Source organism: Eurypyga helias, unplaced genomic scaffold, assembly GCF_000690775.1.
Source record: "Eurypyga helias isolate BGI_N326 unplaced genomic scaffold, ASM69077v1 scaffold10188, whole genome shotgun sequence".
NCBI classification, from domain to species: Eukaryota; Metazoa; Chordata; class Aves; order Eurypygiformes; family Eurypygidae; genus Eurypyga; species Eurypyga helias.
This window is the reverse complement of record NW_010266307.1, coordinates 1-19,046: the sequence shown is the minus strand read 5'-3', so window position 1 is coordinate 19,046 and position 19,046 is coordinate 1. Positions and strand designations below refer to the sequence as shown.

The 19,046-nt window shown below is 39.6% G+C and overlaps 3 protein-coding genes across 3 annotated transcripts; all 3 read right to left on the bottom strand.

Moving 5' to 3' along the window:
* Nucleotides 1–638: 638 nt before the first annotated feature.
* On the bottom strand, nucleotides 639–989 carry LOC104505176 (feather keratin 1). Its single transcript, XM_010157024.1, has one exon. It carries the CDS (start codon nucleotides 987–989, stop codon nucleotides 639–641), a length of 351 nt encoding a protein of 116 aa, XP_010155326.1.
* Nucleotides 990–7,362: 6,373 nt separating this feature from the next.
* On the bottom strand, nucleotides 7,363–10,594 carry LOC104505653 (feather beta keratin-like). The gene is made up of 3 exons (XM_010157025.1): nucleotides 10,534–10,594; nucleotides 8,801–8,883; nucleotides 7,363–7,734 (listed from the first exon to the last, which is right to left on the bottom strand). The coding sequence occupies exons 1-3, from the start codon at nucleotides 10,592–10,594 to the stop codon at nucleotides 7,363–7,365; spliced, it is 516 nt and encodes a 171-aa protein (XP_010155327.1).
* Nucleotides 10,595–12,421: 1,827 nt separating this feature from the next.
* Nucleotides 12,422–12,772, bottom strand: LOC104505175 (feather keratin 4-like). The gene has a single exon (XM_010157023.1). It carries the CDS (start codon nucleotides 12,770–12,772, stop codon nucleotides 12,422–12,424), a length of 351 nt encoding a protein of 116 aa, XP_010155325.1.
* Nucleotides 12,773–19,046: the final 6,274 nt, after the last annotated feature.

Genomic DNA, 19,046 nt, shown 5'->3' with positions numbered 1-19,046 from the left:
GATTTACAAAAGAAAATACTTTTCCACAACAGAAACCTGACTCATTCTCCTTTGGCAATTGGCATGAAGTTATTAGCACAGTGTTTTCTGGAACTGAAGACTTGCAAAGGGGTCTGTTTCACCACAGTTAGCCTGGAAAAGGGGATGGGAGAAGAAAGAAATACAGGCAGACTCAGAGTATGATGCAGCACAAATTTAATGAGGCTGAGGAATGCAAGGAAGCAATGTAAAGCATAAGGAATACATTTCCATGGTCCACTAAGGACAGCACCCACTCATCCCTCTCACAATGACACACTCAGCAAAATGAAATTTTCCTTCTTCGTTGTTTAAGTGGACTGTACAAATTCAGTCATGCAAAACAATTTCTAATAATTACATATTTTATCTAGTCATTGTTAAATACAAAAAAGCATAAGAGAACAAGACGTTTTTTCAGAAATATAAAGTAAAGCATAACAAAAGTAAGACAAGCAAAGGCCTGATTTTAGGAGATGCCAAGCTCCCACAGCTCCATTAACTTCAGGCGAGTGTTGGGTGTCTGACACCGCATCTGAAAACCACGGCCATGAGCTCAGTCCTGTGTCGGGTTGTGCTTCAGCATTCCTGGTCATTTCTTCCTATGTGCTCCTCACGCTCTAGCACGGCCCATAGAAGCCACTGCGGTAGGTGTTGTAGCGACGGTAGGGCCGGCTGTACCCACTGCCCAGGCCTGGGTAGCCAAAGCTTCCAAATCCCAAGGAGCTGCCAGAGTTGATGGGAACCCCTCCAGCACTGAGTGCACTCCCAACAGCCGCAGATGCTGAAGATCCCACAGTTGTGTTCTGTGGGAAAGAGCTGAGGATGGGTCCGGGCAGGGTCACCACCACAGGGGAGGGCTGGATCACCACGGTCGAGTCCTGGCACTGCCTGACACAGGGCTCGTTGCAGCTGTTGGCCAGGGGGGTTGGGCCACAGGGAGTGGGTGGACAGAGGTCATAGCAGGACATGGCTGTGGGGTGGAGGTAAATCTGAAACACAGAATAAGAAAGAAATACACTCCAAGAATCTGAGTAAAACTCCATTTGTACAGCTGAAATTCTCTGATAAGGGGAGCGTATAATAAACTAACAAGAGATTCCATGAGGAGCAAGATATCATTTTTCATGAGATCCAGGGGAAACACTTTGAAAACAAGGCGGAACTTGCATCTTCTTTAAAGAGACTGCTTGGGAAGGTAGCAATGGTGTATCTCAGCTGGGAACTTACCATGAAGCCTCTGTGGTTAGTCAGCTCACGCAGGAACCAGGGTACATGCTCACATTGCAGAGTGCCCTAACCACATAGCTATAACACTACCCTGGGAAGAGGCACTTTCAACACTTCCCCTTGCAGTTGTGGCTGCACACGAGAAAACTATTAGGACTCTGTGTGTCCTAGAGGAATGGAGGTTGTCTCTGTAGCCTTCAGACAGTGGTGCTCTGCAGGAGCAGGTAAGACTCAGCTTGTTATTCCTGATCCAAGGCTTGCATCTTTGCTATAGCAAACAGCCAATGATGACAAACATCCTACCTAATGTTAACAATCATCCTACCTTTGTACCTACGGGTACAAATTGAAAACAGGGAGGTTTAGATTAGATATCAGGAAGAAATTCTTCACGGAGAGGGTGGTGAGGCACTGGAACAGGTTGCCCAGAGATGTTGTGGATGCCCCATTCCTGGATGTCTTCAAGGCCAGGCTGGATGTGGCTTTGAGCAACCTGGTCTAGTGGAAGGTATCCCTGCCCATGGCAGGGGGGTTGGAACTAGATGATCTTTAAGGTCCCTTCCCACCCAAACCATTCTATGATTCTATGATTCTTTCCCATTTAATTCGTATCGCTTCCTCTCACACATGTTCCATCTTGGAGGTCCCTTCTCCCAGTTTTAGAAAGTGGAAAATAGAAATTTAGGCACTTAAAAGTTATTCACTAACAAATGGAAGGACAAGCAGCTGAATTCAGGAGCACTGTTATTTTTGTGTATTGCTATTAAAATCATCAGTGGATCTCTGAAGCTACAGTGCAAATCGGTCCACAGTTGTTAAGAGGATGGAGAAGCAACTGGTTAAAGATCACTCCTTTCCTGTGGAAGAACCACAGACTGAGTTTCAAAGGCAGGCATGGACTGATGATTGCTTTCTATGTGGAGCGCTAGACCAGTATCCCTGTGTTCTTCTGATCTTCTGGCCTTAGTTGAATCTTGACAGACCAACACACTAATCTGAACAGACCCAAGAATTCTCTAGAGATATTTTATCTTCAGCTGCAGGACCTGAGAACTTGTTTGAATCCCAAACTAGAATAAATAGACCTAGCTGGCTAACTTGTGGCTAATTGCCCCATTTGATGATTGTATAACTGACCACCAACAGAAAACTTCCTCTTTCATATGAAAACCTCTTCTGCCCTCAGAGAAAAAAGCTGAATGTACTACAGCTTTAGTGGAGGAAAAGTTACAAAATCATCAAGCCAACAGTTCAACGTATCAGGAGAGAATAAATGTGTTCAGACTTACCTTGCTCACCAAGGGAAAGAAGGTAAGAGAATGCGTTGAGTTGCTCAGGTTTTTATACTCAGTGCCAACATGGGACATTCTTTGTGCATGAAGTTATTTATGAGCCATGACTGATTACATGTTTTTTTTCCCCTCAGTATTTGTGTTTATTACTGCTTCACTTCCTTATCTTGTGGCATGTATATCTGACCACAAGTTTCTTTCATCTTAAAATATTCTGGGCCAAGTTAATTTCTGGGAACACTAGAATGATTAATTCATAAGAATTTATTCTTCTTTCATAATCCTTTTGGATCTGCCTGGTGTCATTAAAGGAGATTAAGCATAATTTACATAATGCAGTCCCTTGTACCCTCCTCTGGAAGGTACCTTTGGAAATCATAAAGAATTTAACCTTTGGAAGTCAGCTAATGAGTACTTGTAATTTGGGGATTCAAGCTGCTTTTAGGGAAAAAGAGAAGGCAGACTGATGCTTTTCAGAAAGTTGGCAGGAATACACGCACAATTTTCACCCAACTCCAGCCCCCTAATGAGATAAGCACAGATACTGTTGAAAGGGGAGGACACTGAAGAACCCTGTGAGAGTCAAGAGGAGCTGAAAAGTGTTATGGCTGTATACAAAAGCTGAGATGCAACCAGAAAAACACTTAAAGATACTCCTTCTTTGACATAAGAGACAAAAAGAGTATTAGAAGTCCAGTCTAATGAGATAGTATCAGATTATAGCACTTCTGTGGAAGAGTCTGAAGCACAAATCTTACTAATATAGAATCTTTCTTGTCTGTCTCTAAATCTTGGCCTGATCTCTTAGGAGCTCTTTATATAAAGAGTCCACAAATCCACTTCTACTCTTATCTCAGACCTCAAAACATCAGCAACTGTTTTTAGGTTCACTTCCCCACAAATAAATATGTTGCATTGCTTGGTGAAATTTGTTATCCAGGAGGAGTTCCGCAGAAGTTAAGGGTTTGCAAAACTCAGCTGTGGAGGCAGTAGTAGTCCTGTAAAATAATTCTTCTTTTCCTGTTGCAGCATTACTTTCTCCAGCTGTCCCTGCAGTGTCTGGTACAGCTGTGTTATAAACCAATGGTAAACCAGTTGGAAAAGTGTTAAAAGTATATAAATTGTCAATAATTTCTTCACTTGGAGTCAATTTTTCATTGTGCAATCCAAAGAGTGCTGTAAAGTGACAGAAATTGAGCCTTTCCTTTAGGGGGGTCTTACAAGAAAAATAATAAAGGGGTAAAATACATAAGAAATCCTAGACACAAAGATTATTACTGAGGTTTTTGCTGTCCTAGCACTTTAACTACTGAGACATGTAAATCACCTCTAAATGAGGAGTGTCTTTGTGAAGATCCCCTGGGAACAGAAACTTGTTTGGCTTGGTCATAGGCCTGAGAACTTCAAAGTTTATCAGAAGCTTTTATTAAAGTCCTAGGCATGCAAAGTATCATGTTATGTGCAAGTTTAAGATATGTGACCCATATTTGAATTTTTATATCACTTCTGTAATAATATATTATTAAGATTTGGGAGTGCAGGTCAGTCATTGGGTTCTAATATTCATGTCATTGTTCCTGGCTGCAGGAATTACAGCTATTCAATTTTTAATTAAAAAATAACTCTAGGTTTGGTTTAAGCCATCTCATATTTTAAGGAGATTCTCAAATAAATTGCCCTAGCCTTTTTTAGCTTCACCAACCCTGTCCATTCCTCAGTGCTTCTCCATATTCTACAGGATTAGCAGGCTTTTTAAAAAATAATTTCCACTATAACAGCTGGTATCTAGCTATTTGATTAATTAATTTGCATTACAATACCCATAAATTATTTACATCAATTTTTTTACTCCTTTTTTATCTAAGCTTTGCTTCGAAAACACAAAATACTTTTAAAATCAGCCTATGAGTTTAGAAAAAGGATCTAGCAATATTTTCAGAGATGTCTACGGCCTCCTTGAAAATAATTACAACAATTATTGTTCTAACTCCAGCCGCCTATTATACAGTCAGAATGACTTAGCTGCCTGATCTCTGAGGTGAACTAAAGTGAGTGAGTCAGAAGATCACAGCTTTTTTTTTTTTTTTAAATATATAATCAAGGACAGACCTATATATTCAGATTCTAATTAAAACTTTTTGCATAATGTCAGAACATCCTCCTGAGACACCTGTGAGTGACTAAATATCTGGGGAAAAAAAAAAAATCTTAATCAAAATGAAAGAAGCAGCTTACTCACAGTAATCCCTACATAATAGCTCCAGTCACAAAAGTGACACCAAAACCTGTGCATGAAGTAACAGACAAACTGAAAATGGAAGTTTCACTGACAAGAAGCGTGCCATCTGCAATAAATCCTGAAATGTAATTAATTGGCTCATTATAAGGAAATGGATGTCTCAGAGGCATTGAGCAATTGAAAAAACCTGTAAAAGTTCTTGCAACTCAGAGCCCTCCTATTCTCTCACCATTTACACCAGGTCTGATGGTTCTTGCTTTTATCTCAGACCTCATTCTTAGCTAATTATACTATTACAGATGCTTATTGACAGTATTAGCACAGCCTGGGTATCCTACACAGCCTTTTGAAGTGCACACAATAATAATCTAGGGCACCTGCTTCCAGGCCATGGAGAGTCAGCTCTGTTGATGCCCTCATGGTATTAGAGACATCCAACTTATTCCTTAAAACAGAAGATGTATCCATCATTTAAGTTTTTTTTAGTTCAGTTAGACTGGATGCCTCCGCATGGCATTGCTGTTTCTATTGCAAGCCACCACTCACAATTTGCTGTAATTTCTTGTTTGACCCAGGTGGCTCCATAATACACGTGGTATGTATAATGTGAGATGCTATTTTGTGTAGGCAGAGCCTGTGACTTGGGCTTCACAACTTGAGCTTCTGCTGCTCAGAGAGCTCCCCTGAAGGCAAAGGTGCCAAAATACAGGCAGCTACGTAGTCGTCAAAGTTCATATCTTAACATAGCTATGTTCATTGTTAATGTTATTCAAATTCTGTTATGAAGAACTGTAAAAAGACTAAAGTTTGAGGTTTGGTTTTACATTGTGGTCTAATAAGCTTAAGCAACTTATCTTACAACTTCCCCTTTTGTCAAAAAAATAAATTAACTACTGCATAGAGATCTGTGGAGTATTTCTGCAAAGAGTCAGGTATAGTGTGGTCGTTATGCTTGAATTCAGTGGGGAACAGTAAAAGTAATTACAACAAATATTAATTTACACAGGAGGGAAGAAATTATTTACTCACCAGAACCTCCTTAGAACACCACACACACAATGGGTGGGCTTTAGTTAGCTTTCAAATAAATTTAATTTTTTAAATATAGACTTTAATTATATTTCAGATCAAAAGAGCGCAATTAGGATTTCTCTACCCATGCACTTGTGCGTCAGATCCACCTTCCTTGCAAATGCGGTCTTGGTGCCACCAAGGTTGAAGAATGTGTACTTGTAATCCATCAGCTCAGAGAAAGGGATTGCCTATAATCACTGGAATAAAGCCTTTTCACAAGGCATCTTTTCTTTCTGCCAAGGGTTACATGAGGGTTACTCACATGCATTTTGCTGCATTACATGCCAGGTCCCTGATTTTACATTTATTTCCATTTGTCACTTAGGAAGAAAAAGATCACAACCTACTTACTTGGAGTTGCAAACCCAGGACTAACACATATTCACTTAAAGCCTTTCCATCCCAATAAGCAAAGAAGTTTTCATACTCAAAATAAACTTTGAAATTACAGACTTTTGCTAGGGGTGAAAATTCAGCCTGTCATTTAACTCCACAGACACCTGCAGCCATTGAGTGTACACAAGTGTCTCTGCCAAACCCAACTGTTTCAGCACCAGGAGCTCAGTTTACAATGAGTTACAAATCTACATTTCAGTAACCTCAGATAAGTTGGCATTAATTGCAAAAAATATTCAATTTGCTTTGCTGGGGGAGCAGGTCTCCTCTTAGAGCATTCCCCCCAGACTCCCTATGGCCTTTTCTCTTTGGGGTCCCACTTTGCTCAGACCATGCCCATCAGAAATGCTTTCTGATGAACAAGAGGAATTTGACAACAAGCAGTTTAAGTGCATGGTCTCATTCCCATGGAGAAAGCCAGAGATGGGGAAGGAAATGTGGCAAAACTATAGTACTTGTAGTCAAAGAACCTACACTGTATATAGTATCATTTTCCCAACCATGTATCTAGTTTATTTCCAACAAAAAAAGAAGCTTTTTGTATCTACTTGTATCTACCTTGTATATACAAGGTTTTCTGGCTGTAAAATTATTCCTTGGCATAGAGGTCATCAGCCATATCCTTTTTTCTAGTCAACATAAAAGTAGATTTCAATTCATAAAGCAGGGGAACAGTAAGAAAATTTACAAAAAAAGGAGCTACTAAAGGTTTTTCAAACAAAAAACAGGAAACTGCAATTGTGATGCAGCATAATTTTAATGAGAGCAAAAGTGGAATAAAAAAGTACAAAGCATATATTTCTAGGATTCAGTAAGACAACAGATAATATGTCTTTTCATCCTGGCTTTCTTTTCTCAGTGCTGCTGTGAACTGAGACAATAAAGTCCCACCTACAGCAATAGAAAAAAAATATGTTTCATCAGAAATATGAAGTATTCAAAGAATAAGCAGAGGCCTGATTTTAGGAGATGCCAAGCTCCCACAGCTCCATTAACTTCAGGCGAGTGTTGGGTGTCTGACACCGCATCTGAAAACCACGGCCATGAGCTCAGTCCTGCATCAGATCATGCTTCAGCACTTCTGGTCATTTCTTCCTGTGTGCTCCTCACGCTTTAGCACAGCTCGCTGAAGCCACTGCGGTAGGTGTTGTAGCGACGGTAGGGCCGGCTGTACCCACTGCCCAGGCCTGGGTAGCCAAAGCTCCCAAATCCCGAGGAGCTTCCAGAGGAGATGGGCACTCCCTCAGAGTTGAGGTTGCTGCCAACGGCAGCGGAGGTGGTGGATCCCACAGCGGTGTTCTGTGGGAAAGAGCTGAGGATGGGTCCAGGCAGAGTCACCACCACAGGAGGGGGCTGGATCACGTATGTTGAGTCCTGGCACTGCCTGACACAGGGCTCGTTGCAGCTGTCGGCAAGTGGGGTTGGGCCACAGGGGGTGGGAGGACACAGGTCGTAGGAAGACATGTCAGTGGGACACAGGGAAGGCTGAAATACAGGGAACAAAGTAAATGACTATACAGACTGTGTAATGGCTGTATAAAGGCTGTATTAACTTTATGAAAGTCAGGTAAGAGGATAACATATGGGAAATACCTAGAGAAGCTGGTCAGAGAGGTAATCACTTATTAGATCAACATCCATAGTAGACAGTGAAAACAGCAGAGAGGTTTCTCTTATTTTTCTAAGGCTGGAGGATGTCTCTGTTCTGCGTCTGGCCGCTGAGCTGTGGTGCCAATCATGGTGAGGTTTACCCTAACCCTTACCACCAAAGGCATTTCCCATCCTTCAGTAGTTTCCCTTTGCACCATCTCTCTGGAGAAGGTGCAATTGTGACTGTATCAGGAGATGGAGAACAGCAGCTGGAGCCCTCACTGGGCACAGAAAGTGGCCCTGAGCTGCATACTGACACAAAGCTGTGTTTAGTGCCTTAATGCTGGAACTTCAGTCACTAATAACCCAGCCAGCAGCACTCGCAGGCCTATAAAAAAGTGTTTGAGAAGCATCCTTTGCCCCCAAATCTCGTATGACCAGAACAGGCAAACTTGGAGTATGAAGAAGGATTATATTCCCCATGAGAACTTTCTGCCTTGATTTGAATTCAATCTATTTGAGACTGCTGGGTTTCCTGCTTTTCTGCCTGTGGAGACCCAGACTTAGGCATAGATCCTGTAACTCAGCACATTTTTTTTCTCCCCTAGTCCCAGTTTCTAAAGATGAGACTGTATTTCCAACCAGGTTCATTGGCAAGCTACTCTCTTCGGGCTGGTCTCTAAAGTGGAGCATGAAGCTACTTGTTTTAAGAGACAATACTGCCAGTATCCTCTAAGTCCTGTCTCATTACGCCCTGCTTCACAAGTAAATAAAGCCTTTCTTTTTGAGAGAAGTAAGCTGGTCTAATTTTCCTTCCCAAAAGGAAAAAAGCTAGCACTGTTTATAAAGAACTAAGAATAACAAAAAACCCCAAAAAACTCCCACAACAACAACAACAACAAAACAGTCTTCAAAGTAACAGTTTAGCATTTAAAAAGACACTGGGTAGATTCAGACTTACCTGTTCACCTGGACGAATAAGGCAAGAGAAGTAGATGGAAGAGTCTTGTGTTGTATAGGCTTTTATACCATGTTCCAGACTGCCTGCAGACCAGAGACACATATTATGCATGAAATTATTTAATGATCCGTACATTTGCATGCAAAATCCTCCAAACTGATCAAACCTTTTTTTTTTCTTCAAAATTTTTTCCCCTCCCCTTATTACATTCACATTCCAGTATAGAGAAAGCTTTCATCTTCACCAATGTGCAACTGCTTAATTGCTTGGAAGACTGTGGTGACTCGTTTGAATTACAGCAGTAATTATGTTGCCTCCTAAGGCCAATGTACATTTTATGTCTCATTTTAGTCATCAGGACACTGCTTAAGGGGAGTGTGTTATGCATAGTCCTTATTCAAGACTTCACCTCTTCAGGTGAATAATCATTTAGCTCTGAGGTGGGGGCCTGGGCTCAAATCCCAGAGATTTACATTTCAAGGAATTGCTTTACCACAAGACAAGATGCACAATAGGTATTCCAAGATTTTGCACTTCTGCACTATTTCAATCCCACACAAACATACAGATGAGAAGAGCACCAAAGTTCCATGAGTATTGCAAAAGTTAAAGAAAACTGAGACCGGTGAGAATTGCTGACCAGAGACAATTAAACATGTTCTAAAACTGCCTGGGATAACCCACAGTTTTTCCAGTTTGTACAAATACAGATAATACAAACACATACAAGCCTGCACGTTTTTACCCAATCATAAATTTTAACTTAATTTTTTTGTGCCGAAGTCACACGATCACAGTTTTAATAAAAGAGCTCGATTACTTGATCTTTTTGCTTTGTGACATTTATTAACTGCCTCTAATTCTTCATATTATTTCTGTTCAGTCTGTCATCTGAGGAATCACAATTATTCCTACCTGAAATCCCAGGAAGTCACCAGGATGTACAGCAATTTTTACATCAAATTCAATATGAATGTGCATGTTAAAGATTGCTTTCAAGTATTGATTCTTAGAGGCAATGCTCTGCCTGAGCCACACTACATCAATAGTTTGTTACACCCAGCAGTTCTCTATTACTTTTATCATTGCATGATTGTTTTCACCTGTGAAGCCTTCAGTGTCCTGCCCTGGCTGTACTCCAACCTGCTGGAAATACTTGCATAGACAGAAAACATGCAAAAACCAGGTATCAGATCTCTCCTCTTAGCACCATTGTCCCTCAGCAAGAGATATGAATTAACTCTAAATGAAGAGTGTCTTTGTACCTAGGTTGGTCTTGGTCTTCAGAAGAACAAAGGACTTCAAAGTTCAGAACAGCTTTTCACTAATGGCTCAAATATGCAAAGTTTCATGCTACCTAATGTTCAGGGTACGTGACAAGATCACACCACTTGCATCACCTGGCTAATAACCTAATTTCAAAGGGTGTGAGTCAAGATCATTCAAAGGACTTCACAAACTAATTCAAGGTAAACACCTGCAGAAATTTTAATTATTTTCTCTAAAAAATTTGTAATTGATTAAAAAAAAAAGCCAAATCTTCATGTCCTGTAAAATCCTACAACTACATATTTTAATGATTCTCCACAAGAAAATTCTCCTCTCCTTTGCTATAAAAGGAAGAGGGAGTCTTTTTATTCCCTTTCTTCAAAATCTCTACTATCCAACACACTACCTGTCACTTTAGATTTTAAAAAATTATTTCCTTACAATAGCTGAAAGCAGTCACTCACCTGGAGAATTCATTTCCTTTTCATCTGTGAAATGAGATAGCCCAGGAATGCTAACCCTCATTCTTCCCTCCAGGGACATAAACACTTTTTCTTGGAGGGCATATAATATTTTCAAAATAGACCCATTAACAACCTGGATATGTTTTCATTGATATTCTGCCAGTTTAGTCTAATTAACACCTTAAGTTCACATGAAAGTTTGAGAGCCTTTGGATCTTGATTTTGGAGATTTTTCAAGCTGGTGAATCAAGACATAACAGCTCTCACTTATGGATCAGTAATGGAGTTTCACATTCCACACACTCAATTAAAACCCTTTGCGTAACAACAAAGTGCTCCCATGACAGGCTGGTGAACTAGCAAATTGCCAAAGAGCTGACAAATTAATTACTTACATGAACTGAAGTTTGTATCGTCTTCATGTTGACTTCAGAGGCTTGAGTGTAATAGTACAAGGTATTCAAATGATCCCCAGGTCTTTGAGATGAAAGCAGCTTTGAGGAAGGCTTGTCATCTGACGCCAGGATGAAACTAGACTAGTACATAAACCATAAGCAATTTAAATACTGGGAACAATTTAACTATTGGGGACAATTTAACCAGCTGCGACAGAATTTGTATAACTGGAATTATCTGAACGTCTCAAACCTTCCCAACATGAGAAACTCTTAAATTTTTCCCTAAATTCTATTGGTTTAGTAGCTTCAGTGGTTGTTGCAAACCTGATTTAAATCTCAAGCCCTTAATTTTAGCAAAAACAATCTACTTGCGAGGATTTCCAAAGGTTTTAATTCCTACAAGTGTCCTATATTTATTTTATGTTGGCATGCTTCATTCCTTGATATGAGATTTTTGTTGGAATTCTGTAGGGCTGCAGCCAGGACAGGCTTTTATAAGGACCCTTAAAATACACAGTACATGTGCAGTAAATAGTGAGTAAATAGATCAAAACACTTTGCTCTCTGTCACAAAAAGCTTTGTGTACTCCTCCTTTGAGTCTTCTGCTGCTGTTCATGTTTTACTTCACAAATACAAGTGTTCAAGCAGTAATTTGATGGTAAAGGATGTAAATCTATCTTTGTAGCCTGCAGCTCCGGTTCAGAGTTATTGAGAGCATGAATCACAACAGGATTCCTTAAAACAACTATCATTATATGCTAGATTAGATACCCTGCTATTCTGTTAGATCATAAAAAGCTTCCAGCCTTGGGAATAATTTCTTGGAAGAGATGCAGAAAGCCAAGTATTATGATGAGTCAGTGTGGATTCAGTATGCATTTCAGCTGCAAAATTAAACGTTTTCTTGACCTTGAACTCTAAACACGTGTTCTTTTCTTTTTAGTGGCCCCAATAGTATTCATATCATGTCTCTGCCTGCTAATGATCATCTACGCACTGATGTCACCAGGAAAAGTTTCAAAAGAAGGTATGAGAGGAAGAAAAAAAATAACAGAAGACTGGAGTTATGATAAAAGCATAAATTTATTGATACCAAAGTGAGGATTAAAATACTGCCAAGCAACAGGTTTTAGTATGGGAAGAATGGCATGTCTCGTGGTGATGTATTCCACAGACAGAGCACTTCTTTCAGTGCAGCATTGCACCTTGACAATCAAGTCCTCTCAACTGTCTAAATTCCAAGTTTTACACCAGGTAGTATCAAATACAGTGATGCACAGCAGAACTACATACTTGGTTAGAAATATGAAGTAGTATAACAAGAGTAGGGGCTTCTTTTGAGGAAATTACTAACTCCCACAGCTCCGTTAACTTCAGGTGAGTTGTGGATGTCTAACATTGCTTGTGAAAACCATGGCCATGAGCTCAGTCCTGCGTCAGGTCGTGCTTCAGCGTTCCTGGTCATTTCTTCCTATGTGCCACTCACGCTCTAGCACGGCCCATGGAAGCCACTGCGGTAGGTGTTGTAGCGACGGAAGGGCCGGCTGTACCCGCTGCCCAGGCCTGGGTAGCCAAAGCTCCCAAATCCCGAGGAGCTTCCAGAGAAGATGGGCACTCCCTCGGCACTGAGCACACTCCCAACAGCTGCAGATGCTGAGGACCCCACAGCGGTGTTCTGGGGGAAGGAGCTGAGGATGGGTCCGGGCAGGGTCACCACCACGGGGGAGGGCTGGATCACCACGGTCGAGTCCTGGCACTGCCTGACACAGGGCTCGTTGCAGCTGTTTGCCAGCGGGGTTGGGCTGCAGGAGGTGGGAGGACACCGCTCGTAGCAGGACATGGTTTTTGGGTGGAGCTAAGTCTGAAATACAGGTCCAGAAGTGAATGCAATGCAGGAGATGTATTACACTTACATTTACTTAGGTCAGGCATCAGGAAAACAAAAACTTTCCAGGGATCCTTTTAGGAGTTGAGAAGGAAACAGAGTTCTTAAATAAGCTACAAGAAGACGGAGGCTGAAATAATCCTCTCTGAGTTGCTGGTGATCCAATGGAATAGCTTGCAGCACAACAAAAGGGCACATACCTGTATCATTACTTTAATTTTAGTATATTGATTGTCTGTATGTCTGGAAAGACACTACTGAGACTCAGCCCCAGGTATTCAAAGCATTGTAGAAGTAGTAATTATGAGTAATACCTAGCCTTACGAATAGAGTTCAATAGACACCTGGAAAATTACATGAAGAATTATTTTCCAGGTTCCAAATTTGCCTACAAAGAGGGTACAAATTTCATTATAGTTAAGCATACTTGAAGCTGAGGTCCTTCAAAATCTTTCCCAGACAACTGGTCCACAGATGTGTCATCTATGAGAAAACCTGCTGTTCCCTGTATTCTCCCTGCGTCTGGTTTCAATGCACCAATAAATGCGAAGTTCACAATTTCCTGTGCCCATCTCAGTCGGTTGGGTGCTCAGGTCCCCTCTGGTTTTGCTGTTTTTTCCCCTTGTCCTCACAGTCCCTGAAACCATTTCTCTAAACTTGCAGGAGATGTCATTACACCCTATATCATAATTTCAAAACTTGGCAACCGTAAGACACCAAGCAGACCCTTTGGTGATGTCTATCGCGTTGAGTCCATATTGATTGCTGTAGCAGAAGGTGTTGAGGATATGTGAATAGAGCCAATATCCTTGCTGAACTCAGTACGACTATTCTTTCTAATCCCAGTAGGCAGCTTCATTTTGTCTTCATTTAGAAAGCAGTATTTAGAGCTCAAAAGCTTATGGTTCAACATAATTGATTTTTAAAACCCTCAAACCTCTGCTTTAAACCTTCGTATTTTCCTTGCTCTCCAGCTCATTCTTTTAGTAAAAGGCTCTTGTTTCCCACTGTGCCCAGTAATAGATTCATCATAACAAAAATGGGAACTCTGAAGAAGCCTCCCACAGAATAAACAACAAAGAAAAAGGTTTTTCTGGATGACATTTCTGAAGATAAATCTATCCACATGCGTTACAAGCACTGTTGTTTTCAGATGAACCCAGTTGAAATTTCAGGCATTACAGATGATGGATAAGGCCCTTAAAGGTGTTAAATGCACATTGCTACTTGCAAAGTGACTGAGCACATAGACATCTGTAACCATAGAACGGTTTGAGCTGTAAGGGATCTTTAAAGATCATCTAGTTTCAACCCCCTTGCACAGGCATTCTACCCATTCAGTTTGTTAATCTATTATTATTATTGTTATTATTAGGGTTTGCTAAATAACTTAGCATGTCTGAAAGCTCACATTTGAATAAATCTATATCACCATTTCAAGGATCTATACAGCCACGTCAGGACTCCAGAAATATGTGCAATTCTAACAGCAAAACCAACTTTTTAAAGAGAGTCTTCTCCCCAGTCAACCCAGGAACTAGCAGAATACTGTGGAGAATAAAAAAACCCCAGCAATCAGATTGTTATAAAGGCAAGAATTCAGCAAAGAGAAAAAGAAAAGTAGATTTGAACTAACCTTGTTCACAAAATAGGAAAAAGGTAAGAAGTGGTAGGAAGGACCTTCAGTTGAGTTAGCTTTTATACAGCATCTCGGATGGCCTGAGGACCACAGACATCCTTTGTGCATGAAATTATTTACCAAGTATGTCCCAAATGCAAAATTCTTCAAACTGATTAAATGTCTTTTCCTTACTGTTTATTACTTTGTTTTCATTTCCTTATCTTTTGACATACATATTCCATCATACAAGTTTCTCTCATCTTCTGGTATTATGGACCAAATTTATTCCAGTGCCACCTTTCAGTCACAACAATATTTATGCTCCAGTGTATGTTTCAACTTAGTCATAAGGAAAAATATTAAGAAGAATTTATGCAATACATAATTCATCATTCAAAGGTGTTCTTTTATTAAGAGTATGAGTGTAAATCCTTAATAAATTCTGGTCTCCACCAATGTTTACAAAGCTCTGACTCCAGCAAAACATAAGAAAAATCTAGACTGAACTTGCGTTTTTTGCGAAGGACTTGCAAAAAGGCACAAGCATATGCACACCTGAAATCCCACTGAATCTAGTGAGAAAGAAACAGAGCCCATGTGTGAAATTCATAGAAAAACGCTATTATATCATCTCAAATTCAGATAATATCACTGTATTACAGTTCAGTAACACAGTTTGAGGCACAGCTGCTAGCACACAGGGACATTTAAACGTGATTTGTCTGTGCTTTATGAAGGAAACCTGTAACTTCCTTCTCTACTATCTCCAACCACAAATATGAATAGCACTTCACAAGTCATCTTGAGGACACATATGAGTTTTAAGCTGTTTTGAGGTATTATCCTTGCACAAGCTTAACTGTGGAGTCACTGAGGTAAAAACCACACAAGGACCTCTTCACCATTACAGTTTTTCTCCTCGTTACAGACTGCAGTACAACAGTGATTACACTGCAGACTGATGGAAGTTCATTGTATAAGTGGAATACATATACAAAATTCTGATTTTTTTTTTTTTTTAATCTTTACTTTGCAATCTCTTCCGTACAAGCTACAGTGTTTGAACCTCTCTTTGGAGAAGAGTTATTAAATATTGTGCATGAGGGTTCATAGACATCTGGGAAATAAAAGTTCTTGTTCTTAGGTTCCTACAGAAGGGCAGTTTCAAAGTCCTTCACTATTTTCATTAGCAATGTGCATATTCACAGAATTAAGTTATCAAACTGTTCATGATATATGATAAAGCTTTAACACCTTCATCACCTGCCCAATGAGATGTCTTTAAAACCTCTAAGACAAGGTCATTCTTTGTCATCTATAGGCCCACACATTCATTTATACCTTTGCTAAATGAAGCCATTTGTATTTTAACAGATTATGAAAACCAGCTCTGAACAGTTCTGTAAAGAAAAAAATTAACCTTTTGCAAACATGTAAACTCTTTTTCATAGTTCATTATCATTATATAAACTGACTCACAGTTTTAAATATTCCCCTTCCTATCCAGACCTAAACAATGCTACAAACCCGTAAACATGCACAATTTTCAAATACAAATTCTTCTGTAGCGTCAGATGTTTACTGGCAACCTGGAGAACTAGTTTTCCTGTAAAACTAGTAACACTATCCACAGAAGTTTTTAACACTTTTCTGCTTCCTTCTATTAATACAAGAGCTTCTATTTGGTATACTACCTCATATTTTAAAAACAAACTCATCGGAGATCTCTGCAGTATTTTCAAAAAGACTCCTGAACTGTCTGCTGACTGGCTCAAATCCAGATTGCTCTGATTGGCTCAAAGAACTCACCCAAGAGGCTTGAAGCCCTCCTTGGAGTTTTTTTTAAAGATGGTGAACAAGTTAACTGGCAATTGTTCTTAAGTGGGTCAGACAGGGAATTGCACACAAAGAGATTCAGTATATGTCTTGAGTGTGATCTTAGATTGTAAACCTGAGACACCTGCAAGCTAACAAATTGCTGAGGAGCTGAAAAAATTCTTTGTTAGACTGTAGAGTAATTTCATATTGACACTATTTGAGTCAGTATAAAAGTACCAGAAATTAAAAGTGCCTATAAATTGTGAAGATGAAAGAATTTTTAATGGGTAGAGTATGTTTATGCAATGACAGGCTGAACCTAGACTGAAAAACAAAAGCAAACCAATTTCATTATCAAGAAAAGGTTCCACCCGTAAAAAATATATGTGGGAACTAATTAATGCAAAAAAAACCCCAAACAAAAACCCAAACCCTCAATAGTTTCATATATTTATAAACATCCATATGCATAGCTATTGTACCCATTTCTCCAGTCTCAACATAAAAAAGGGACATGGCTTTCAAACTGATGTTCACATTCTTCAGGAATGTGAACATCTTTAACATCTTTAACTCTTTAACATTACATTTAATGAAGGATTCAGCATCCTGCACAAGTGCTCCGTGATGCCATGCTCTCTAAGGAGGGCTAGCTCCAGAGCACCGCTTTCTTTTTTCTTTTAAATCAGCAAGGATAGACTTAGGGGTTTATGGAAAAGAGTAGTTTTCCAAGCTTCTTCATTCCCAACAAACATCTTTCAGGACATGCTGTTGTTGGACACAGGTCGCTTAACCAGATACTTCTTTCTCCTGAAATTAATTTCTGTACTCTTTATGCTACATGTCCATAGAAAGATGCCTTCCTGCCACCAAGAATGAAGCCATTCTTTGATGTATGTCAGAGTGCAATCAGTGACTCCTCACAGATCTGAGTGAATTCCTGTGTGATCTATTCTAGGTGATCCTGCTCTGGCAGGGTGGTTGGACTAGATGATCTTTAGGGGTCCCTTCCAACCCCTTCCACTCTGTGTGTGAATCTCTGTGAGTGAATAACTAATTACTTCAGTCATTCCAGTTCTGTTAACAAGGCACCATATGCTTGTGTATACATTTCAGTCTCTTCAATTACTTGTTTGGAAAACACACTCACGGAAACCAATTTTTAAGCAGAGACTCCACTCAGTCTAGTACCTACTGATTTGGCACCTTTCATACTTTCCTTTGTTGGCTCAAGCCAGAGACTAAAATGGGACATATCCCATCTTATCTCTCAACTACTCCCTCTCCCCCCACCTCTCCCTCCCCATGTGGTAACTTTGCAAGTAAGTAATTCTTAAGTAAAGAAAACTTAGAACATAAGTGCAAAACATTTGAAAAAAACAAACCTACTTCTTTTCCTCTACTTGTGTGGACATTTGGACTGGTTCCAGCACTGAACCTGAATGCCAGGCATCCTCCCTCCAGTTCCTCCACTATTTCTATCTCAGCCATATGATACTTTAACTTTCAACTACATTTTAGTGGGCTCTAAAGGAAAAAAACCCTGTATGGGGTATAGACTCATCAAAAACTACACAACTTCCATTCTTGCACTATGTCTTACCAGAGCCTACATAGCTCCCATGTGGGAGCAAAGGAGTTGGTACAATTAAAGAATTGGATAAATGTCTCAAAGCTGATGTACCCACAGACAAGGGTATTCTTAGTTATTCTTTGATGTCTTTTAGTTGCACACAATGTGTTGAGTTTTAACATCTTCAAGAAAATACCTAGATGATAAGTAACAAAATTGAAACCTGATTTTTCTTAAGGGAAATGGCCATTTGTCTAGTTTTTCACTCATGTAATTTTTCCTCTACATTATGAGAGTTCTTGTGTGGGCTACATAAGGAATCAGATTTATTATATTTTGTTTAAGGCTTGAAAGAGGACATCAAAACCCAACATAACAATTTATTAATGATACAATTATATACAGACCCTCATTACTCTGAGGAAATCTGAACACTCACTTTACCAGTGAAGCCTTCAGTCAAGATAACTCAAGGAATGTCACGGTTAAAACTTCAGAGTCTGGTAGAAATCAGTCTAACGAAAAATAGAGACACAAACAGAGCTCTTGAAAATCTTATTATGCAGTTTCAAAATCTCGGAGATCAAACATGCCAAATAGGTGATAAGATCAGGATACTATCATCCCACAGTATCAGAATTGTACTTTTACACACAGATGTGGAAAAAAATTGGAAAAAATAGCAAGAGAAATATATATGTAAATCTACTGAATGCATAACAATAATGTAAACAACAATGAAATTGTTTCTATTAGGTTGATAGTGGTGACTGTTAAATTCACATTTTTCACTCAGAAGGTGCTTGTAATATACTTCCATATACTGAGACATTGCCTCCAAGAGGAAGGAAATAAATAGAAGAAAACCACAATGAAACTCAAATCCAGATGCAACATCACTTTAATGATAAAAAGTCAAGAAGCATTATGCAAAATAAATGGAATATATCAATTTATGTAAGTACAAGAAGCCATTTCAATGCTGCCAAATGAAAGACAGTAAGCAAGATGCAGCCTTTCCTTAATTCCCCCCAAAAACCTCTACGCTACTCATGTAAAAGCACAGCATGATACCAACTCAATGTGAAATTCAAACTCACAGATGAAAAGAAATCCATCAAAAGCAGGAATTTTAAGAATAAGACATATATTGATCATGTGTCCAGACAGAAAAATGATTGCTCCCCTCCCTCCCTCCTTTGCAGGAGGGCACGAGG